Source organism: Falco rusticolus, chromosome 2 (genome assembly GCF_015220075.1).
Source record: "Falco rusticolus isolate bFalRus1 chromosome 2, bFalRus1.pri, whole genome shotgun sequence".
Lineage (NCBI taxonomy): Eukaryota > Metazoa > Chordata > Aves > Falconiformes > Falconidae > Falco > Falco rusticolus.
In genome coordinates, this window is record NC_051188.1 from 68,430,219 (window position 1) to 68,455,023 (window position 24,805).

At 39.6% G+C, this 24,805-nt stretch overlaps 2 protein-coding genes across 2 annotated transcripts in view; one reads left to right on the top strand and one right to left on the bottom strand.

The window, feature by feature from the left end:
• Nucleotides 1-981: 981 nt before the first annotated feature.
• On the top strand, nucleotides 982-11,648 carry MFSD9 (major facilitator superfamily domain containing 9). The gene is made up of 6 exons (XM_037377012.1): nucleotides 982-1,307; nucleotides 3,562-3,649; nucleotides 5,017-5,060; nucleotides 6,350-6,479; nucleotides 8,115-8,324; nucleotides 8,871-11,648. Exons 1-6 carry the CDS (start codon nucleotides 1,122-1,124, stop codon nucleotides 9,659-9,661), a joined length of 1,449 nt encoding a protein of 482 aa, XP_037232909.1. The 5' UTR covers nucleotides 982-1,121; the 3' UTR covers nucleotides 9,662-11,648.
• Nucleotides 11,263-24,805, bottom strand: part of SLC9A2 (solute carrier family 9 member A2) — a 38,904-nt gene continuing 25,361 nt past the window's right edge. Inside the window, exons 8-12 of the mRNA XM_037377011.1 lie at nucleotides 23,962-24,123; nucleotides 23,306-23,402; nucleotides 22,279-22,410; nucleotides 20,312-20,402; nucleotides 11,263-18,228 (exon numbers count right to left, since the gene is read on the bottom strand). Of these exons, the coding sequence (XP_037232908.1) occupies nucleotides 17,858-18,228; nucleotides 20,312-20,402; nucleotides 22,279-22,410; nucleotides 23,306-23,402; nucleotides 23,962-24,123 (853 nt within the window). The 3' untranslated portion in view covers nucleotides 11,263-17,857. The remainder of the gene's footprint in view (nucleotides 18,229-20,311; nucleotides 20,403-22,278; nucleotides 22,411-23,305; nucleotides 23,403-23,961; nucleotides 24,124-24,805) is intronic.

Consider the following 24,805-nt stretch of genomic DNA (forward strand, 5'->3'; position numbering starts at 1 on the left):
TTTTTTTAGCTTAATTTTTCATAACCATAAGGAAAATCACATTCCCTTCCCCTTTTTAGATTTGTGACCTAAATCTGCTGAAGACTCTTGATCCTGTGATATTTATTTCTTCTGAAAATATTAAGATAGAACTGACATTATCCTATTGTCAGTCATTGATTGGTCTTTCTCAAACTTTCTCAACTGATGCTAACTTTTAAATTTTAAAAATCATAATTTTTCAAAAGCTTCATCTTACAGATAATTAAAAACATATTAAAGCATATTCCCTTGTGTATTTTTAGAAAATATTTTATTCTTATATATAATACTGTAATATAGTATAGTATTTTAGAAAGTGTTTTTTTTTAAAAGGTATTTAAAACTGCAGCCTGTCTATTGATCCCTGGCCTAACAGCTACAGAAAAAAAATCCCCCCTGCCTCCAGCATAAAGGTATTTTGCATGTGACAGTCGCTTCCACCTGCACAACTCAGAGACTGAAGAATGCTGTTTTACTTCTTTGTATGCAAATACATTATAACGTAAGAGTCGTCCACAGTCCCAGCTGTCCCTGGCTGTAATGGAAGCACAGCAGCACATGTACTAACATCAGGAGGGACGTCCTCCTTCCCTGGTGCAGCACCCCAGCCGCACAAGGCGGCAGGAAAACACTTTGCCACCAAAACCACTTGATGAAGGCACCGGGCTGAGCCCTGTGAGAAGGCCAAAGAACAGCCGTAGCGGTGGGACACTGCCACGTTTCCCCTTGAAGGAGGCAGGCTCAGGTGCGCAGGTTCAAGCCATCCTTCTACAGCATCCAAGAGAACGGTGCAGGGGACCCGCTGCCACGCTCCTTGGGCATGTTTCTGCCTCCAGAGCCCCTCTACCCCACCTGCTCTCCTCAGAGCCTCAAGCCCCGAGGTTGACGGGTTGCAAAACTCCACGTACAAACACACACAAGAGGCCAAGAGGTCAAACTCCGACGGGGCGGGGGGCGCCAGGGATCCCGGCGGCTTCCAAAACCTGCAGGGATCCTTATCCACCCTCCACCTCGCCCGAACACGAGGAAATACGAAGCACACGCTCGCTAACGCAAACAAAACACTAAGCTTTGCGCCCGCTGCCCGCCCCGCGGCCTCCATGTTCCCGCCGCGCCGCCGGCAGTGCGCATGCCCGGAGCCACCGCCGGCCGCAACGGGGTGCGGGCCCGCGGCCGCCGCTGGCCGGATGGAGGAGGAGGAGGAGGATGGAGGCCGCGGAGCCACGGGCAGCACGGCCTCGGCCTCCGACCGCTTCGTGCGGTGCCTTTACGCGGTGGGCTTCCTGGTAAGCGGGGGGCGGCGGCGGCGCCCTTCCGGCGCGGCCTGGGACGGGCGGCCGTGCCTGAGGAGGGAAGCCTGGACTCCCGCCCCGCAGGGCCCGCGGCGCGGCCCACAGCCGCTGGGGGAGGCGGGAGGGGGGGCCCGCAGCCCGGAGGTCCCCTCAGGGCTGTCAGGAGATGCACAGCTTGGGGTCGGGTAGGCGCCCACACACACACACAGCCCCCCACGCACACACAGCCCCCCCCCCCCCAGCCTCCCCCGTGTCCTTTGCCTGGCTGAATGAATCCTGGGGGCGCCCACCGGCCCCGGCTCGTTGCGGAGCCCCCCATATTGGAGCCCAGATAAGGCAGCTGGGTTTTGGGGTGCATCGCTTCCACTGCCTCTTCGCAGTTTCAGTGTGGTTTGTAGCCAGCCGCTGTCATGTTTTGTCTGTGGAGGCCTTGGAGCGGTTTGATGCAAAGCTATGATTTAAAAGCACAGCAACCTTAAAGCTACGTCTTGCCTTGTGCTTGTCAGAAAGCTGTTCTTTCTTTCCTTGAAATACCAGTGGTTGGTGTAAACCGAAGAAAAAAAAATTTTAAAAAATGCTTTTTCGGGAAAAAAAACCCTTACTGAAAGAACACGGAGTGCAGACTTTAAAGAAGGTTTGTGTTGTGTAGTGATTAGTGAACCTTGTGAAAATGTCATTTGATTTAAAATTAAAAAGGGATGACTTGGACAAAATAGGTAAAACAAAATGAATACAGAATTGCACTGTGAAATGTAGATATTTTGTCCTACCTACCCATAGGTTGGGCACTAGAAACAGTTTAGTTGGTTTGGGTCCTGGAGCAAATAAATATTGCAGGAAAAGGTGTGTTTGAACAAGCTTTGTTTCTTAGCTAACTTTTAAAGCGCTGTGGTTCTCCACCCCTCTGATGTCTTGCTGACACCAAGCAGGGAGTACCTACTGAAATAAGCACAAATGAGCGGCCTTTTAGAGGATGTAAAGTGAACTGAAATACCATAGTAAAGAGCCATTGCCTGTGATGCAAGCTTCCTGTAAGCAGGCAAATACCGGGTATTTGTCCTTCAAAATAAGAAATTATAGGTGAAATGAGAAATAAACACGCATCACAGGATAGTGGTCAATGGGTCTTGCTCTACCTACGTGCCTGTGACCAGTCCAGTACTACCAGGGTATGTTCTAAGACTTGGCCTTTCAAATGCTTCTGTCAATGTCCTGCATGACGATCGAACCTCTCTTCAGGTTTGCAAGTGACACCTAAGATTGTATTGTTGAAGATACCCCTAGGTATTGTGCTCTGTTTGCTCATGTTAACATGTTTAATAATTATTTTAACCTTTTAAGTCTCAATTTCAACCATCAAAAGACAGTTAAAGACAGACTGAGAATTAGTGATACACATTGTTAAAATTATTCAGGTTTTGGGCATGCTGTGAAGGGCTTGTCTAGTTCAGCTCAAGCAATCGCTGATAAAAGGTGCTCTTGCTCTGACAGGTTCTGCTCTGAAATAGGACACTGTATGCTGTGCCAGGTAGTAGTAATGAAAGAACTATGGGGTGAATGTGGTTAAGCTTAACTAAAGATAAAAAAATCAAAAGGAATGAGTAGGAGATCCTTCTACTGTTTAGGATGGGCAGTTCCTTTGGCCTTGGCTCTTACAAAACATTTTTCACTTATGCTTTGCTTTTTTTTCTTTTTTTCATGTTTCTGTATTCAGTATACTTCTGAAGGTATACACAAAGGCAGTTTATAGGCAGACTCAGACCTACCATAGCTTCTTTCCCATTGTAGTCAAGATTAAAATACTGTATATTTTCCAAATATGCTGTCTTTGCACAAGTAAAAAATATTTTTAGGTGATTGAAATTAAAGACCACTTTGAATTTAAACTACTGGTACCAAGTACTTTTCTTAAAAACCAGATAAAGTTTATATTAAAGGAATCTTTAATGTTTAAATACATATCTTCAGAATGATATCTAAAGGGGGAAAGAGGATTGCAATTTTCAAAGTTTAAACTCCTCTGTGAGGCAATCCTTTATTTTTTAGTTTACGTGATTTTGTAATTTTGTACATGGTGGATGCATTGTTGATGTTAAAACAAACTACATTGGCCATGAAAATAATTCTTTTAATCTTTGTTGATGTGGAAATAATTTTTTTTTTTTAATATATTGACGGTTATTAAGCCAGGTTGTCATCATCTTTTTGAAAGTGATCAATTATTAAAACTTTCCTCACTTCTTTTCAGGATTTATTTGGTGTGAGCATGGTTGTTCCTTTAATGAGCCTTCATATCAGATCTCTAGGAGCAAGTCATACAGTTGCTGGAATAATAGGTGAGTTGCAGTACTTGATTAATTTACCAAAGAATATGATAATGTGACATGACCTGGATTATACCTTATTGCAAATGGGACATTGTAACATAATTCTTGCTAGTAGCATAATAAAAAGGAAGGCAAATATCCAAGTAAAACCATACGGGCAGCCATGCTGTGTTAGACCCAAAGACCTGCCCAAACTTGTGTACAGTAGCCAAAAGCAGGTGCTTGGAAAAAAGCACTGTTGGAAAGAACAAAGAAGGCTTTTAGTAATACTTGTGCAGATGCTTTTCCAGCATCCCAAGAATTCACAGCTCAGCAACTCTGGGAGCCAGAGGTGTTGCTTTTAGTTTTACTGTTATTTACAGACTTTGCAAACAGTGCTTCTGCAGGTGGTTCTCCTGAGCTTTCCGAAGCCCATGAGTAATCCCAGTTTAAGTTCCTTGCAACTGTCTTTTGGCAAAATATTTACTATCTTTAAGGAGTGACTACAAGTAAATTCTTGTAAAATTGTAAAATCCAAAAATCTTGTAAAATTGTAAAATCCAAAAAGCTTAGGAATTTTATCTTATGAAATGAAGTAGTAAGGTAAGTTCTGTGGTTCTAATGTTCTTATTTATATTTTATGGTGGTCTTTATGGTTTGTAATGGTAAAAGTATGATATTCTTCATAGCTCTGTGTGGTTGACATGGGCTCTGTTATTCAATTTTTTATTAATTTGCATTTTTATTTTGAATAAGATTTAGTGCTTTTCATGAAATAATTTTGGTTCTACTCGGAGTTGACAGAGTACCATTTGAAGCAGCAATTAATCAAAACTATGTTTTCATTTCAACAGTCTGCTTTGATTTTTAACTTTTTAAAAAAAAAGGAGGTTGAAGTTTGGTCTTATAAATGAAAAAGGCTGGCACATGTTTCTCGCTTCTTCTCTTCTGTCACTAACTGCTGCTAAACTAGCCTCCAAAATTAAAACATAGGGTCTGTGGGTTCTTCAGGGCTTCTGTGGAGCCTTGCAATATGTTGGAAGTGTCAAGTGGAAAGTAATTAGTGCCTCCCAGTAATTACATTCTCTCCTGATTCTGAGAAAGCAATTATAAATACCAAGATCTGTTTTGTTTAATGCAACATACAGGGTAACATCCTTCTGCATTACATAGTTTCATAATTTTTCACCATTTTTCTTTTTTTTTGTCATTCCTGAAGCTATTTCCTTGGTTATCTGCTAAACTCCACCCTTGGTTTGTTCTGCTCCATCCTCCTGTTCTAGTAAATTATTCCCAGAACTTCTGTCATGTTTTCTCATTTAAAATTTTGTGAAGTTTTCATTTTTAAAAAAATCAAGTTTACTTTTAAACATTGTTATTTTACTTGTTTGTTTTAGGATCTCTCTATGGTATAATGCAACTGTTTTCCAGCACTTTTGTGGTGAGTTCTAACACTGCATTCCTAGTTATGTTCGTATTTCTGTGGATTTTAGGGGGAAAGGAAGAGGTTAATAATAGTGTTTCTTGACATTTTTAAAATGTTTACAGTGTTCATAGAAGCATTTTTGTTTGGAGGGTCCAGTTTTTAGGTGGTATGGAAAATGTTTAGTTTATAGGGAATTGCCAGAATTTACAGAATTAAACAGAAAACAGTCTTTAGACAAAAACTAGAATCCAGATTTGTGCTCAGATACGTTACTGAGCACATTGCAGTCACACAGGGTTCTCTTGAATGTTGGTGCTAGTAAAGCAGTTTCCTTCAGTGCTGTAGCCTGTCCAAAAAGCAGTCTCATGAGTCAGCTCTTCATAAGCCTGTTACCTGGAGTTTGCTTTCTCTGCTTAATGAGCAGTGCCTTATAATTTGCCTTATGGCCTAAACTCGTGCATTATGTCTTTGAGCTTTGTTTGGTTTTGTTTTGTATTAGCTTTTGATTTATTACATCTTACTCTAAGCAGGAGTGCAAAGACTAAACCTCTTGAATGCGTGCTTAACTATCAATAACTGAGATCCCCATATTTAGACAGGGGCACCTTTAATATTAACCTGGTGCCTCCTAGCTTCCAAGAGAGCAGATTTTGAGTGTCTCATGAAAAAAAAAAAACGGTTTCAGCGTTTGTTATCCAGGCCACTTGGGGTAATTTTGGTTCTATAATCTTGTGACATTTTCTTTGAACTGCAAGACCATTGACTACTTTCTTAAAAAACTGTTCCCTCTGTGGAATCCAGCTGATTTGTAAGCATGCTAAATGCAAGTTTACTGTTTGCCCTTCTCATTACTACTACCTACCTGTCTGCACTCAGATGACAAACTCCTCATAGCTAAGATCATTCCTTTTAGGATGCTCAACAAGCATCTAGTACATAGCAACCATTGATGCAAAGCAAACGTTTGTGGTTCATTGTGACAACTTTTTCAGAGGGCCCCTACTACTAATATGTTGTGGTGTTTATTGCAGGACTATTTTTCAAAGAGAGAAATTATTTTTTAAAAACCTCTGTGCATGACATTAAATGGAATCATAGTTTCGGCAGATGCACTGCTGGCAGGGCAGAACCCTGCTTGTGACTTCCAAATTTTGAGCGCCTAGGAATGTTGTGTAATAATCTTACTAAGCTTTCATTGACAGTCCTTTGATCTCTCGTCTCAATTTAATTTAGATGTACTGATTGTTCACTGTATATAGTTAAATGTTATAAAAAGCTAATCTTAATTACCTGCTTTGTGAAAGGGCTGCTGGAGTGATGTAGTAGGAAGGCGGTATTCCCTGCTTGCTTGTATTCTTCTCAGTGCACTGGGTTACTTCCTTCTTGGAACGTCCACCACTGTGTTCCTGTTTGCTATTTCTAGAGTCCCTGTAGGTGAGTAAACAGCATTTTGAAAAAATCTCTACAAATCAAGTATTCTTTGGACTTTTTCCTGAAAATAATTTGAAATGTGGTTTAACCCAGCAGGCAGCTAAACACCATGCAGCTGCTCGCTCACTCCCCCATCTGCCCAGTGGGATGGAGAACAGAATCAGAAAAAATAAAGTAAAATTCATGGGTTGAGATAAAGACAGTTTAATAGAACAGAAAAGGAAGGAATAATAGTATAATTAGAAGATACAAAACAAGTGATGCATACTGCAGTTTCTCACCACCCACCAATTAATGTCCACCTAGTGTCCGAGTAGCGGCCTCTGGCCAGCTTTCTCCCCAGTTTGTATGCTGAGCGTGATGTCATATGGTATGGAATATCCCTTTGGCCCATTTGGGTCAGCTGTCCTGGCTGTTTCTCCTCCCACCTTCTTGTGCCCCCCAGCCTATTCTCTGGTGGGGTGGGGTGAGAAGTTGAAAAGTCCTTGACTTAGTGTAAACATTACTTAGCAATAGCTGAAACATCAGCGAGTTACTAACATCAGTTTCATCCTAAATCCAAAACAATTTAGCAGGTACTAGGAAGAAAATTATCCCAGCTGAAACCAGGACAAATGTATATTCAACAACTGTCACAACTTTTATGGCACCTTGACTGGCAACTTTTATGAGACCAGGAGTGCAGCAATACCCTGAAAGAGGCTATTGTAGGGCTAGTCACAACAAGTCACTGCTGGAGATCGTGGCCTGCACTTGCAATGGAGAATGGAATGATAAGTGCATTAGTGCTGAAAACATATCTCAAAGTGATAGTGCAAGATTTGGCTGAAATTTGAATTCACTGCTTCAACTTTTTGTTGCGCAAATGCATGTATGCTTGCAGCACTGAGATAAGTTTGTGCCAGGGTTTGTATCGGAGTTCTTAACATATCTGAACATCTACTGCATATATTCTGATATAATTAGCATTGCTATTACATATCAAATAAAGGGCACTTTTGTGGCCCATAGTTTTGGTTTAGGAACTGTTAATATTTCGTCATTTAAAGACAGTTTGCTAATGAATTAGTTGGTTTAACATTTGATTACTTAGTAGAGGTAATACTTTTTAATGCTAACAGCACTGTCACTGTGACAGCATTGCCCTCGTCAGAGGGAAGGAATATAAAAGATTGCATTGTTAATATTCCTGCAGTATGCTTACCCTTCTGTGCCTTTCTTTTGCCACCCACAATGAATTTGGTGTGTTACAATCTCATACTCAGCAAAGTTGGTACAGAGCTATGTTCATAAATGAGCAAGCTATTCCTACTCCACCATTACCCATCCATGAGTTCCTACTTTAGCGGGTTTTTTTATTCCTAATGTGCTTCAGCACTCAGTTACTTCCTTCTGCAGGAGCACCATTTTTGAGACAGATGCCTGAATAATTTAGATTCCTCAGTCCAAATCCTTGGACGGCAGGATGATGGTCATCACCCAACCTGCTGCACGAGCATTTAAGAATTTGTGGCTAATGGAATCTTAAAAATATAATCATACAGATTTTGACCATTGATACTTCAAATAGCTTCTGTCATTTTTAATCTTTTGGACTGCACGATAGATATTTATTCTTTTGCTTATATTATGTTGCAGGTATTTTCAAACACACACTCTCCATCTCTAAAGCCCTGCTTTCTGACTTGGTTTCTGAGAGAGATCGCCCTTTAGTAATGGGACGCTTCAATGCAGCCTCTAGTGTGGGCTTCATTCTGGGGCCAGTTGTCGGTGGCTATCTTACAGAGTTGGAAGATGGCTTTTATAAAACGTCCTTCATCTGTGCCTCTATCTTCCTTCTGAATGCTGGTAAGTTGTATGTCATATTTTTCATCTTGGGTCCCTTCCTTCCTCGCTTTTGTGTTTTTATGCCATTTGTTGTACCCTGAATTCATAGTGTGTTTACCATCTATGGCATACGTGTTCTGTATACCGATACTACCCTTTGAATTTCGACCTGTGTGGAAGAGTGGGAATTTTGAAACAGTTAACCTCCAGGTGCTTCTCTTTTGTATCGTATATCTCACTTTTACGTTCAGACACAGGAGTAGGAATTTTTAACGTGCCCAGAAGTGAAGACTAGAAATCGGAATTTTGGCTTTAGCCTTTAGATATGTTTATATGTTGTGAGTATGGCATCTCAGTGTTTTCTTCCCTTGCTTTCGCAGAATTTGAAATTGAACCGATAGTGTGAGTAACACTAATCTTTATAGTCGTTTAAAGTGAAATGATTGTTTAAGTCCTTTTTTAAATTTGGATCTTCACATTAAGGAAACTGTTACAATCAAACTGATACCTTCCATGTAAAGTTAATGCAATGTAATGAAATCAGCTAATTTCTTGATCTATATATAGGTCTTGTCTGGATGTTACCATGGAGTGAAGAAAATGGGAGCAATAGGGAACATCAACAAGGCAACAACAGAGCAGACAGTTTCTCAGCAAAAGCAAAGCATGACCTGCACTTGAAGTCAGCAACTAATGGAGCTATGGCAAGCGATGGTCTTTTCCAGTCTCCATGGATCCAAGTTGCAACAGTGCTGAAGAGGATTAAAGGAATTGCGTGTTCTGATCTGTGGGATATATTTTTAGTGCGGTTGCTGATGTCTGTTGCTATACTGCTGTACTATAGTAATTTTAGTCTGGCCTTGGAGGAGAGATTTGGGGTGAAACCCTTGTTTGCTGGATACCTAATGAGCTATAGCAGTGCACTTGGAGTCGTGGCTGGTTGTCTGCTTGGACCAATAACAAGACTCTATCAGCACAACACTTACAGGATTTTGTTGCACTCTAGCACACTTACCTGCACGTTGATGCTCCTGTATGCGTCAGCGCTGAGCATATGGATGGTTATTTTGTCTTCCACATTCTTAGCCTTTTCAACTACTATAGGTCGTACTTGTATCATTGATCTTGAATTGACCATTGGTGGGAATGAGGCCAGTGGTACTCTCCTAGGTGTTGGACAGTCTGTGACATCAGTGGGACGTATACTTGCCCCGCTTCTTTCTGGAATTGCTCAGGAGTTCAGTCCTTGTGGCCCTCCAAGTCTAGGGGTTGGACTAGCTTTGGTAGCTATTCTGATAATGAACGCAAACAAACAAAAGTACTGTAGCCGTGGAAATGTTAAGTTAAAAAATCAATAGCTGCAAATTTATATTGCATAGATGTATCTTTCAGGAGAGGCAATATGAACCTGGGGTGATGCTTATGTGTGTCAGACCTGTACCTTCTTAAAAGATTCTGCTACTACTGTACATTTTGTTCACGTGGAGGCAAGTACATACAAATATTTCTGTTGCAGGATTGTTGACTCCAGGCAGATGTTATTCTAACTGGTACCACTGGAACACTTGTGGGACAGGTGTTGCTGTATTGTACTGGCTGGGATTTTTTAATGGTTTTTAAACCTTTTTGGAGGTAAAAAAAGAATGACATGAAATACACAAATCCTGCTTGTAGCTCACATTTGAAACAGTGTTTAGATTGATAGATTGTTAAAAGACAGAAATTGATTCTTACTGTTTAACCAGAGGTTAATTTTTATTATTTTATCAGGAGATTTTGCAATATAGCTCATTAGCCTTAATTTCTTATGCTGTGGTCTGCTGTCATTTGTCTGCTGTGACAGTAGCTTAATTAGCAGGGTGCTTGCTTATATGATTTAATTAAGCATACGTTGTCTACTTGCTACACGGCATGATAGGCACTTTGGGGTAGCCATCTGACCCCTGCTGATTCCTAGGTAACAGAATTGGGTATATGCTAACTTCATGTATTAGAAGGCCTGAAATGGACAATTATTCAGTGCCATTCAAACTGAAATGGAGACTGAATTTAAGCTTTATTGAAACTGGTGGTTTCTGTTTAGTAATAACTTCTGAGCAACTTTGTCATAAATTATTTGTTAATATTTCCTCTGTGTTTTTTCTACCTTTGTTTTAGGAATAAATTTGCTTCTTAATTCTTTTGAATGGCTGTTAAAAGTGTGCTGGAGCAACTAGCAGTAGTTCATGGGTTTGGATTAGTGCATTCTCTCTCATCTTTGGAGGCACAAGTGACGTTTCAGTGACAAGAGAAAAACTTTATTTGTTGGTATTTTAGTCTTCATTAGTCTGTACTGCTTAACTAATGAGAGGTTACTGTCAGGGCTATACTGACAGTTGGAGCACTCTCCTGTGCTATTTACTGTTCAAGCTCATATTACTTGCCAGTCACCACTGTTTACATTTCATTTGAAGCATACAAAAAATGTATTTTGCACTGATAACATTCTGTATTTCCTAGTGTTACTTGACCAAAGTACAAAGTCAACTATGTATAATTGTTGAAGGGTTTTCTGATTAAAAACAGTTTAGTTATTTCCTTGAACATATCCATGCAAATAGTGTTGCTGCTTCAGGAGAGTCATAGATGGTCTTTTGAATTTTTTATTTTTGTTTTTTTCCTTTACCTTTTCCAGTGCCTGCTATCATTTAAATTCCAGTGGCAGCACCATGGGAATGTGTATAGAACAACGAATTGTTTTAATTTTATATATTGACATGATTGTGTGTCACATTACTGCTATGAGTTCAGTACATATCCTCAGAGTTCCTTATTGTAATAATCTGTGTTTCATTTCTCCCTAGAAACTTGAGGTGTTTTCAAGTGTCTTGTCTCCTCTTATCTTGCTTGGTAAATGTCCCAAAATATTCTTGCCTTAAATTTCCTATTTTCTTTCCTTCCATCTTTTAATTTTATTTTATTTTTTTTTAGCTAAACCCACCGTTCTGTAAGTCAGGGACTTGTGTTTTGCAACTGTAGCAAGGGATGATGAAAAAGGGTAGGAAAGACCCCTCAAAAATTAACATATAGAAAAGATTTAGTAATTTTTCCTATACTAGTTGGTTATAAGAGGTAACATAACATTTACTTTTCTAAGTATTGATAAAGGTTGCATTATGTAAACATCATAATTCAGTTTATACTGACATATACAGCTGCCTGAACATTACTTCTAAAAGCTTCAAAACTTCAGTGTTTTTGTTTATACGTAAGTGAAAAGTGTGCTTTCCATATCCAGCAAATGTTTTTTATTGTGAAAAATAGTTCTCCATATAAGGTAAATAAAAATGAAATTAAATAATTGAAGTGAGAAATGTGTGGAAGGCTGTGGTCTCAGGGACATGTTGCAACTGACATTGCAGAAGAGTTTTTTACTTGTAGGCCAAAATGATTTCTGAAATGCTGCAGAAATGTTTCTTCCTTGTAAAGGCTCAGTTACAGAAAAGTTGCACTAATTATTTTTTTTGTTAAGGAATAGAAATAAAATGAAGTGACATACCATGTCTATCATTTTGTCACTGTGTTTTTCCCCTTTTCCTCTGCTGAAACTACAGCACAAAGTAGAGGTGTTCAAGTCGATACGAAGTGCAGATGTTTCTTTTTTTTTTTTTTTCTTCAAGCTGTTCCTTAAAATGATCATTTGAGTCTGCCTGCTTTTCATATAAAAGGCACAGAAGCCAAGGTTTCAACCAAGAAGTGGCTTGATAGTGAATGAAAAAGAAGAAATAAAAGAAAATAGAGAAATTACCAGTTTTGAGATAGAGTGCTTAAAGCTATGGTTCCTAGTGCCTGGAGACCGTGTTCGTATCTCTTGTGTTGTCTCATAGTTGCCATAACCATGAAAGTTCAGTGATGAGTAAATGACATCCCTGGAGATGAAGGAGATGTGACTCCCCCTTTTCAGGGAGGAGCAGTTGCAGCTACTTTTGACTACAGTCTAGTGGGCTTTACTGAATGAATTACCAGTTTCTTGAATCCAGTTGTGTCTGAAGACTAAAAAAACTAATCTGAGTATGTACAAAAGAAAAGAAGTTTCTACCTGCAAATCACTGCAAATTAAGATTTTTCTCTTACTTGCTGTTACTTTAGTTTTAGGTTGGTTTTCTTGGACTTGTAGGCAGGGTTGCGTTTTTTTTGTTGGTTTTTACCTTTTGAAATTTTCACTTTTTTAACAGCAACTACTTTTCTGACTTTATGATCAGCTGATGTTGAAGAGTCTGTGTATATAATATAGTAATTTATTTCAGTAAAACAGCTAGTAGCATATTTTATGTACTGATTTTCTTGCTTTTAAATGATGAAGCAAATGTAAGTTTTATTCCGTGTTGGTGTATGCTGCATACAGTTGAAGAGATTCTTTATAAACATTTCTGCAGATTTCAGTTTTTCCTGTTTTATTTTCTCTGAATTTACTCACTGCAGCACCATCCAGGGGCCAGTACCATCATTTTCTGAGAACAGGTTGATCATTGAGCTGATAATGCAGCAACAACACAGGACAAGCATTGCTTACCGACTGGCTCGCTCCTTAACTTCAAGCGCTCTCTAATGCCGTCACGTTCTAGCTGACTGGAACCTCTGTTGGGTACGTTCAGGTGCTGCCAGCCCCCATTTCTATATGGGTGCTATGGAATACCCCTGGGTAAGTTAGGCTTTATAGCCTGGCACTTTGGGATTTGAAAACCCAAGACTTGACTGTGCTGTTATTGCTATAATTTTGGAGACTCATTTGCAGAGAGCCGATCGTGAATCTTGTTAAGGGAGTACATTAGAGCCTGAACTTTGAGAATCGGATGATCGTGAGTGGAGCTCAGACTTTTCCTCATAAAAATGAGAGTTTGTAGAGCTTGTTTTAAAGAGAAGTCTTGAAAACCTTCTGTGTTAACTTACAAGGAGAAATGAAGCCAAATTTCTAGTTATTTTAAATCCTAAATTAACATCGGAGAACTTTTTTTGAGATGTGCTCCACGATAGGAACTGGTCTTCCATTCTGTCAAACTTGTAGCAAATAGGAGGTCTTCGATATGAAGTGTCTTTTTGTGGCAAAAAAAAAAGACTTTTTGAAACATAATCTGTGGCAATTAGACTGCTGTTGTAACTCACAAGCCACAAATTTAAACCTGATCATGAACCAGGAACGCTCACCTGAGCACCTTGCATAACTAGTGCTTTCCCTTCCTCAGTCTCAGTCCCTCATATTCTGTCAAATCACACAGCTTAAAAAAGCTTCCAAAGCATGTCAGTGCTGTGTGGGAGCCACATCAGAGTTTGCCAACCTGGGAGAGGAACGATGCTAACCCAATCTCCCATCGTGTTGTCCTATTAGAAGATCTCTCTACCACCTGCAAGAAGAATCCTTCTGATGGACAAGATTCTCAAGTGGCTCAGCACGGTATCCCAAATGAGCAATTTTCAGCCCCAGTTTTGATTAACTCCCAAATGCTAAGGTCCTTTAGATTGTTCAGAGGAGAATGAAGCTGCCATGCATTTCTTTATTGTTATATTTTAAGTCGCTCCCCATTTAGCTGGCTCTCTAATAATTAAACGGGCTGAGAGGGGGATGAAACTCTTTGACTTGAAAGCTGTAAGACAGTTGCCTTGTGGTCGTTCACACAACTGTCAAGTGCAGCTGCAGGTTTATCTAGAAAGTTCACGTTATGTCATCTGCTAAAATGAGAGATTAAAAAAAGACTATTAGTCCTCTCTCTTAGACTTGAATAGCACCTGAATCAGGTAGTCTATGACTTTTCTCTCTCTACTGTGTCCTAAAGCAGTTCCTCCTTCTCATGCTTGGACTTGATACCCCCCTCTGTCACGTTTTCTGGCCTGGTCTGCAATCTATTGTTGGCTTGGCTGGGGCTGTGTATTGCAGATGTCATGATTTAAGCATATTCACAAGCATATTTTTATAGGATCAGATCTCTAGTAGTAAAAAAAGCATTTCTTCAGCCAATTTCAAAATCCATCTTTTCTTTAGAGGCTAGGGGGTGTTGGAAGAACTTAAGGCAATTTTGGAAATGGCGACCAGCTGAAGCATTTCTTGCAGTGTCTGCCTTAAAATGTTGCTGGTGTGTGCAATTGGTGGACTTGGCATCTCTTGAAAAAGGTTGTGCAGTGTGTTTGCTCGTAAAGACCCCAAGATATTCTTCATAACAGCATGTATATTACTTTGGCCAAATTTTTAACTTTGTTTCTCCGTGTGATTTCAATGGGGCTTTGGTGGAGAGGATATTCTCGAGTTTCTGAACTGTTACTCAGCATGGTTCTCTTTTGTTGAACACCTTTGGTTTCAGTGAAGTTTGAATTGTACTTTAGTACCAAGTAGGACAGCCCTTAAAATTTAAAATTTCCCTTGAATTAGGGAAAACCCTAATTCAGAGTGTAACACATTTTTCCTACTGTCCCTAAAACTGAGCAACTGTGCATTGTGCTTCCACACCAAGGCAGTAAAATATGCTACAGAGCGTACTGGGGAGTCCATCTGGAAACAAAAAATTTGTATGTGGATTTGGAGAGTTTCCCAGTCACTGCTGAAGATGTGGTTTCCTGAAAAAGTGAAGAACGTTCCCAGTCAGTACATGACTTTCCCCATCAGATGGTGCTCGAGGACAGATTTACTGGTGATTCCGTTCTCCAGCAAACTGATGGGAACATGAAGGAAAATTCTCCTCAGCAAGCTGAAGGCCTTTTAGAAGGATCAAAATGTGCTATTGAACTTGCTTTTCCTTTGCAGGAAAAGAAACAAAAAAGATAGGAAACGGCAAACCTCTGACCCAAACCAGAGCAAGAGTTGAATAAGAAGGGCTACCTGGGATATAGCCTGTGTCACCTGCTCCTGCCACTGCTGCTGAAAAGGAGAACACCCAGAAAAGTAGTTCCCAGAGGTGATGAGGGTCTGACCCAGCACTAGTGCAAAAGAGCCTGAAAAGGGTGGGAGGAGCAGGAGTGAGGAAGGAAAAGAGCACTTACAAGGAGACAGAGTTCCAGGAGACCTGTGCTTCTGCTTCACAGTGTAACCATGCTGGAGATCTGCCTTGATGCTTGTATTCTGTGGATCTCAAAGTGCTTTGGAAAGGTAACAGCATGCTAGCATTTTTTGCAGCACCAAGAGCTTAAGACCACATTTCATAAAAATGACCTCCAATTTGATGTGCTTATACTGTGGGGCACGCAATTTAAGTACCAATGATCTGAGCGTGCACCATACTAACGGACAACCAGCAAAGCAGTAAGGTTCCTGAAACCTGCATTCATTACTTAAAATTGTGCCATGAAAACTGATATCCATGTGAAAAAAAAAGGCAGCTTTCCCCAGATACGAGCCAATTGCTTGGTCATTACCAGCAGGTGAATGAGAAAACTCCACAGGGAGTAAACTAAATGTTGATGTGCAACATTTCACATTTGTTTATTTATTTGGTCAGATTTCAGATGAGCCTGATATAAAACACCTAATCTAAACAGTCTGATCTGCAAGGAGGACATGGTTTCAAAACTGAAATCCAAACTGAAGGCTTATTACTCAGACTTGATCCCAATAATTCAGTAACAGAGTACTCACTGACAGTTTCAGTGATGAAACATATTTTCCCATTGAAAGACAAGTTTAAATTTGTTTTTAAAGCTTGCTGGCTTTGTTTGAACTCAGTTTTATTTCCAAAGAGGAGATGATCATTAAAGGATAGTTAAGTATTGCCTTCCACAAAAATCATTTGTTGAGAATAGCCATGAACATTTGACTCAGATTTCTAGGGTTCACATAGCCATTCCTCTACATCTTAGACTTTGCATTTCACACACAGCAGAAACTTCCATAGCTGAAACCGAAGAAAAAGACTAAAAGACATGTGCCAATACAAGAGTTTAGCAAGGTTTGACATTTCAAATACATACATGAAATAAATATTTTGGCAAAGCCGTTAGAAGAAAGTCTTAAATCCCCAATTATAAAACTAATTTATTAACTCCACCCATGAACCTTTGAAAGAAATCTACCCTGTGATTTTAAAAGAAAATTCTGATTTTTAATAGTTCTTTCAAGACAAGCTTGAATAAAAAAAAATTAATCTTATTGCCCACAGATTTAGAAACGCGCTAATGAAAAAGAAAAGTTATGATTTCACAGTGTACATTCTTCAATGGAAGCTATCAATCTTGTAACATGTAGCATGAAAATGATTTCTGCATTGTGCTGAAATGTGTATCTGTGCTAAAGCAAGCTCAAAACTTAAGACAGATTAAGTGGGACAGAAAGTGCAAATTCCTGAGAGCTACAGTTAAGTATCATTTATTTTAATGCACCCTCCCTTCCCGTATGCACTCAAATGGCAGCCATTTACACTGGGATGAAGTAGTCCATGTTTCTTATGTGTGTTATTAAGGTGCACAGTGACTTCAACCGATTTCAGGGCCTTGCTGTGCTACTTCTCTGTACAAACAAATTAGATGGAACATTTTTGTTCCTTGGAGTGCGTAGTTCAGACAGAGAAAATACTATCTTTCCCCTTTTACAGATGAAACAAAAAGTAAAACAAGTTGACTAGGCTCACAAATGTGACTGAACCAGCTTTCTTGAGTCTCAGTGGTCCCTGACTCAAACAGGAGGCTGCTTGCTTTGTCTACGTGCAGTACTCCGCAACTATTCTACTGCTGTGTTTGTACTGCAACCAAGAAACTAAGGTGCAAAAAGCAATTTTGAATAAGAACATTATTTATCTGCTTGAAGTTTTCTCTTTTTAGGGCTTCTGGTGTCCTGCTAGGTACTCTCAGCTCATGTTGACATTAGTGAAAGTCAAAGTAATTCAGATTTCCTTAGGTAATCCTCAGTACCTTTCAAATGTAACATATTGCCAAAAATTCAGGAAGTAACAATTCAAGCTATTCAGGTCTTGTCTCTGTTGCAACTCCTTTCTATAAACTGTATTTGCAATCCTGCTCCTACAGCCTGTTCCTTCTCTTCTTTTTCTGCATCACAGCTCTTTCAACAAACTGGGCTTCAGGAATATATTTACTCTTCTTACAAAGTCTATATGGTAGGTGCATTGTGCAATTTTCAGTGTTACTCATATTAAAGCTCTGGTTAAAACAAGTATTATTTGATTATAAATAAAATCTGAAATGATACAAAATTTTTTAAAGAATCCTTTCATCACTGGACTTTCAACAATGATTTTCATTGGATAACTGGGTATTGAACCTGCATGACTTGGTTCCACAAGAGATGATGTGATAAGGCACATTTCCGTTCTATCTTAATAATGGAAATAATGTAATTAAAGCATTGCCATAAGTTATTTATAAAAGAGATAATTTTTTTAAATGTCTTCAGCGTTGCAATTGTTCCAGTATTCCTTTTACTTAGTTAATGGCATTGACTTTACCCAAATGGAAGTTGTTAGATCCACACTGAGGCTTGGTGATTTTTTTTTAATGGATCCCATAGTCTGATCAGATAGTTTCAAATCCTAATTCAATACGTCCATAGTTTATTACCAATAGGTCTCTTTTTGCTAGGTTCAGTACGGCTGGTTCTCAGGCTTATTTCTCTGCCTTTCCCCTTGTGATGCCTGCCTGACTAACCGTGGTGGTGGCACGGGTCGTGCTGACCCATGGTCTGCAGTCAAATCTTCACTACTCAAAGTGCCAAATCTTGGTCTTGTTAGCAGGGGCTGCCTGAACCCAATGGATGGCTGAGGCAAGGTGCTTGGCTCCTGCTGCTCTCCTTGTCTGTCCTGGCTCCCGTCAACTTCGTTCTTCCACTCCACCCTAAACTCAGGTGGTGGCCTCTGCTGTCTCAGTCTCTGGTCTCTCAAGATTTTCCCTGCTCTGGGTCTTAGATTGAGGACTGTCGTCGCGGCATCCATCTCAGAGTCACTGCTGTCGCCCACTGTTAATTGAAAACAAAATCAAAATTTTAGGTGCGGATTATTACTATGTCAGGAGTATTCAAACAACAGCACAATGAGCACTAGGAGCCATAAAAGAATGTTTCCCCGTGTTTCCTAAATTCAGTGCTTTCTGATTAGACCCAGTAACAGGCACTTAACTCTGCCAAGACAGATAGATTCAACCTACAAACACCCCTCCCCTCAAAACTGTAACTTTTAAAGCCCTCACTCAGCTGCTCCGTAATCGCCAAGTGCCCCCATTTGAGTTGACATTTTGCCAGTTGTGGCTCTGGACATGGAAAAACCTGTTTCTGAGCTACCTGGGGTTTAGTCCCCACTTACATCCAAGGAGGATATAAAAATGAGATTTCTCACTCTCACATCCCATGAAATCTAATCTGAGGCATTTCCAGAGCGTGACATGTACAGGAGCTCTAGAAACTTGACTTTGGAAAAGGAGTGTCAACGCTGAGCAAAGGATCTCCCAAGCTCAATGTACAGATGGGAGGAAACATCCTGTCCTTAACATGCTTAAATGCAAGATATCAAAGAAAATCCACAGGGCAAATCTCACAGGTTGCATGTGCTGCATAATCCTTCATCCCCTCACAGCAGGGTAGAAAACAGTCAAGGGAAAGCTGGTGTAATCATTCAGAAAATGCTCTTCAATGATAGCTATCAGGTAAAACTTTCTGGATGTGTACATGTGCATATGTTCCCTGGCAGACTTAAATTGATTAACATCTTTATCAGAATTGCACACTTCAGTCATTTCATAATCATTTTAACAATCATATATGAATGCCTCAGATTTGTTCTTAGACTTAAGTCAGATGTTATGTTTTAAATATATCAAAGCAAATAATCATGTATTGTGCAACTGTCAGAAGAACAACTTCCATTAGTAGCCTACATGTTATTTATTTTAAAAAGGTGAGGAAGAGGTCAACAAAATACATCACCACATAATTATCCATTCACCCAGATAATTATATATCAAGGAAGGTCTTCATCAGACTGTGTTTGCAAGCTTTCCCCCCCCTAAATATGTCAAACAATATATTTTTTGACAATTGAATCATCTGGAGGCACATTTCCTCTTTAATTCTAGGTGACAGTAGGTGACCTCTGCAGACATAACTACAGAGTAAGAGACATCCTACATTCAGAGGAACAAAGATGTAATTATTAACAGACAAAAACATGGTCTATTGCTAAATTAATTTGGAAGGGTGGGAAGCTAATTGGGGTGGGGATCAGGATGTTTTAGTGACTGTGCAGATATTTAATCTTCTCAGCAAGAGATCTTCATGGTTGCTTGTCATGAAAAGAAATGCTCCTGAGCATGGTATAAGCATGGTAATGCAACCAGTAATAAATAATCAAAAGTAATATCCAGAACTGGGCAAAGTTTTTACATCAAGTGGTTGTCTTTCTCCAGTTTTTTTTATTTTGTTGTTAGAATTCAAGAACTCCAATATAGAACATTTGGGAGTTCAGGCAGGAAAAAAAAAAAAAAAAAAAAGACATTTTGGTTGTAAACCACAGTATTTTGAGAAGTTCTTCATGATAACTGTAAACCAGACCTCATGTCCTCATTCTCCTGGTTAAGTTCTCAGAGCAGTGTCCTCTACCCTGACCCCAAGAAAAGAAAACAAATGGGCTCATAATCCAAGAGGGAGATCTGGGCATTATGGAAGAAAGACAAGTCAAATGAACCATGGCAGTGTTTCTGGTGCAAAAGTGTTTCAGGCTGCTGCTTGCTTACAGGAGATGTGCTGGAGGGCACAAGGCATTTGAACTGAGAAAGCCCAAGACTCTGCTTCCCGGGGCATTTCCCCACACTCAAATACCTGCTTTAGGACTCATTGCTTTTAATGCTCCAAGACCCCTGCTAAATATCCAACACCTACAAATATGCTGTGAGGGTATTAACTCTAGAGTGAAAGCATGTGCACATAAAACAATGTTTGTTTCAAAATTAATATGCTGATTTATTTACATCATTCCGGGAAAAACTTTCCTTCTATGTAGGTAAAATGACTGCAGCACACTAAGAAACAGCAGAAAATTTTTCATTACCTCTGGAAGATGTTTTATTTCTCACTCGTAGTTTCTCTGGGAGTTTTGTGTTTTTAGGAAGTGAAAGGAATCTTTTCGTATTTGCAGCAGCCTGTGTGCAAAGAATTATAAGAAATGTTAAGTTATTGCAGACTGAAGTACCTGCATAATGCATTTTAAGATACATGACTGAAGCCTGAATGGGTTTATGTAGCTAAAGGGCTGGAGAGTTAGTTTGGGATTAGCTAATATGTGATCTTTTACTACCCACTGAAGTTAATGTTGATTGCTGGTTGAGGACTCTGCTAACTAAGATAAAGACTGAGTAATCTCAAGCAGCTTAATCAAAGGAAAGACTAGTGATATGCCCTCTGAGATCAAAGTTAATAGATGTATGCTTTCTAACCTCAGCCTTACCTGTACGAGTTTTCCTAAGGAAGGCAAACACTGCAAGTGGCACTACTTCATGCAACCCCAGTTTGAAACTTTTTATTAGTGAGCTGTAAAAATTAGGTTGAGACTGAAGCTTGGGCACAAGAACTAATCTGTATTCTGATCCTGGAAGTGCTTTATACATATAAATGACTATACAGTTGACTAGTCACGCTGAAGCTGATGCGGAAGTTAGGCACCAGCGTGATCATTTACCGGTTCAGGGCATAAAATCCTTGTTTTCCCAAGACTAAGCTCTAAAGGCCCTGGGAGCAGTGCAGTGCGCAGCTCATACTTCCTGGAACGTGAGAGGTACTTTCCCCGACAAGTTGCTTTTTTTATAAATTCAAAGTTTCTCAAGGGCATCCTTTCTTACATTTATTAGAAAGATTTTTTAAAACCTTTACAGTCTACCAGCTCTCCTCTACTTGTACCATTCACTGTTGCACACTCAAAGGGAACCTGAAAGGAAATTTATTTTCCATGAGAGATTTTCCCTCTTTGAATGCTCAGGACCACGGTGCTTTGTGGTGGATTTATCCGAGGATAATGACTTTTAAAATTACAACCTGTGCATTTTAAAAAGCTGCCACACACCCTGTTTCTCTCCCTGCCCTAAAAATGTCTCAGTCCTGCTGAGCCTCTTCATTATCCCACCTAGTAAATAATTTATTTGTATGACAAAGGCAACATATATAACTGGTTGAGAGGGAAAAGATCACTCATGGACAGACTTATTGTCATTATTAACACCACAGTAGCCACGGTGATGATCACAAATGAGATATAGCATTTATTGGAGACATCATTCCAGCCTCAGCTGCTGAAGAACGACTGTATCAATGAAGACAACAGTCATTAAGTATTCCTGTAACGTGGAGATACATATTTATAGGATGGTTAATTTCCCTGATACCTAAAATGAGAAGATGGTTTGGGGGATCAGCTTCCCTGCTGAATCAGTGTGCTCCATTCAGATATGGTCTGAAGTCTGCAGTGAAGTATTGCAGGATTGCCTCAGAAAGCCAAATACTGTCATGCCACAACTTTTCTTGTAGGCAGAAGGGGTTTTGCTGTTCTGTGTCAAAACCTAAAGTCCTGGCTACATTTTATGAATACGAAAGAGCCCACAACATTTTTCAAATTAAGATCTCCCTGACTCGATTAAAAGTTCCCTTTCCCGTATTTTGGAGCATACTGTAAGTAGTTTGACTACCTCAAATTTATTTTTGACCTTGATCATCCACACTTCATCAAAATACTGGTAGAGAATACTGACTATCCCTTAGAAGTACACTGTGTACAGAGCCTGTTCAGCTCCTCTGAGATAAAATTATGGCAGCAGATTCCACTCCCATATCACATTCTACAAGCCTGAAGCTTTCCTGAAAGGGTCAACACAAACTAAGGGGCAATTCAAGGTGTGAGTGTGACATTGTATGTGCAGTTGTCTTCCAAATTCAGGGTTTAATTTTTTCTGCATTTCAGAAGATTTTTTTCTGCATGACATTTAGCTACAAATAACTGCTTTCTGTAAAACAACCAGATGCAAGTACCGGTCTTTCTCTTGACAGGCTGTTTGTTTTCCTCAGGCTCTCCCTAAGGCTGTGCCGGCGACGGATCAGAATCTCTTTGGCCTGCTTTTCATTTGCATCTGCAGCCAGGCTATGACGGTTATATGACATTGTCTGAAATATAAAAGCATTGGTCACATTCTGAAAAGCATAATATCAAATGTGCTGAACTATACGCACAATGCAAAACAGGCTTTTTGCTTTAATGTTTTAATAAGTATCATAAATCCTTGTCAACAAAATCATATTGCAGATGATTAAGAACAAGAACAGTAATTATGCCAGCATTTTTTTAGTCATCTGCTTCACAAGCACCTGTTTTGTTTGGGTTTTTTTAACCTGCTGATATTTATAATGAAAAAGTAATTGAAAAATGCTGGCTTAATACAGTGTTTACCCCTACATTGTACTAGCTCCACTGATATGTCAACAGAAGATGCACGTTGGAAAGCGATGAGTCACCTATGGGGAGGTCATTTTTACCTCCAGCAAGCTGAAGCTTGCTCCACTTTTGAATGTTTTCCAAGGGCTCAGGCATTCAAACTACTTAGCCACAGGAGGGTAAATGTGAAATGTCCTTTTGCTTTGATTTCACAGTTTTTCCAGCTCATCACCTCTGCTCTTAATGCAAACAACTTCACAACTGGAGGCAAATGGGAAATCTAATCCTATATCAGGAAGTGAGCAAAATACTGATTCAAGTGGACAGTGTTGGGTTGGATTATGCCCTGTGATCCTTTTTAAATAATGTAAGTATATTGCAGGTAATATGACAAAGCCATTAAGCTTTATCAATAATATAATATCAAGTAAGCTGTTTGCATAAAGGAGTATGAATATGTTGCTGTACATATGATAGGACATGGATTCATAGGTAACAGAAGTAAGTAACAGCATTAATCATTATGCACTGGTACAGCAGATGTACTAGCCCAAAGATATGTTAGGAAGGTAATCAATATATTTGAAGAGTAGTAAAGTATTTAAGTACGCAAAACTTCATCCTTACTCGGTGTCGTATTTGATAGAGATTCTTTGTTAATATTTCCCGCATATTTTCCATTTCAGTGGGAGAAAGTGGCTTTATCTTTCCTTCATGATATTCACTGTGGCAGGATAAAAAAAGGAAAAGAGAAAAGAGAGAGAGAGAGGAAGAATATTTTTATTTTTACGACTGGGAATTACATTTGGATTACTTCCTTTGTTACAGTTGGAAACAACATTTCAAAAGAACTGATGAACAGGTGAAAACAGCATGTAGGAATGAAATCTTGATCTTATTTGAGTCAGTGGTAAGGCTTAAATCTCAGTCTCCAAAATTTGATATAAATTACATTAAACTTTAAATTTGCTTAAGGTACTTTTCAAAATGCCCCTCAGGCTTCCCTTATAGCTATTCACAGCAGATGGGCAGGCACTGGTTCAAATCCAGCTCTGCTCTACATGGCAAATCAACGTTCCCTTGAGCAGCTGCCGAACACAGCTCACCGAGCACTTCATGTGTGAGCTGCAGGCAGCTCCCGTTTTGTATTCACTTACTGTTCAGGTGACAGTTGGACACAGAGTGTCCTAGGTCAAAGCACTTACGCTGCCTGCAGACTGGGCTGTGAAATAAACGACGTGACCCAGCCGCAACGTGCATCCACGCTGGCATCACTTGCTTACCTGAGTGATACCGACGATGGGACCTTGCTTATCATTCCGCTCTCTGCCATCTCAATGGCATGTTTGATTTCCAGCTTCTTGTATAAAGAAACAATGCTGGATTTGGGCTGGTTCTCCCGGATTAGAAGTCTTCGCAGGTATTTATTGTCAAACTTTTTAAACCTGTACATGAGGTAAACCAACCCAACCAGTTAATTTTTACTGTGCATAGTTAAGAAAAGCCAATATACTGTAGCTAAGGCATTTGTGAAGGAGTTTATTGCCTGGGAATGTGTCTGTTCATATTAACAGACTACTGGTGAGGAACATTAAAAAGGGTCAAGTTCATCTTTGCTTCATATAGACAGTCTTAACGTATGTTTTCATTAAGAAGTTAATGGACAGTCTCTCCAGCAGCAACCTTTAACTTTTAGGTATTCTGTGTTATTAGACAATATTATTTTTAATTCTCCATTTTCATCAAGACAAAGAGAACATCAAATATTTACTGTAATAACAAATAAAAGGTCTAAATTTGCACTGACTGCTTTTTCTTTGAAATTTTAGCCTGCTTTTGTAAAACTTTGCAAGTTCCCCCTTCCTCTAAAGCAACTGCAACCCTCTTGGATGCTTAGTGAAAAAATATTGATTACAGCTGGAGTGAATTTGTTTGTCAGAAAATATTTTGCCCTCTGGCCATTCTGAAATTATTCTTGAATTTGCGTCTGAAGGTCATGAAGAGGTGGGACCCTCCTTTGCTCTGTAATCTGTTAAAGACCTCACAGACTAGAGGAGAACCAGGCTGAGTAAAGCCGTACCCATGTCACGCATCTGTCAGGTGAGTGTCCTCACTGCGTTGCCCTCA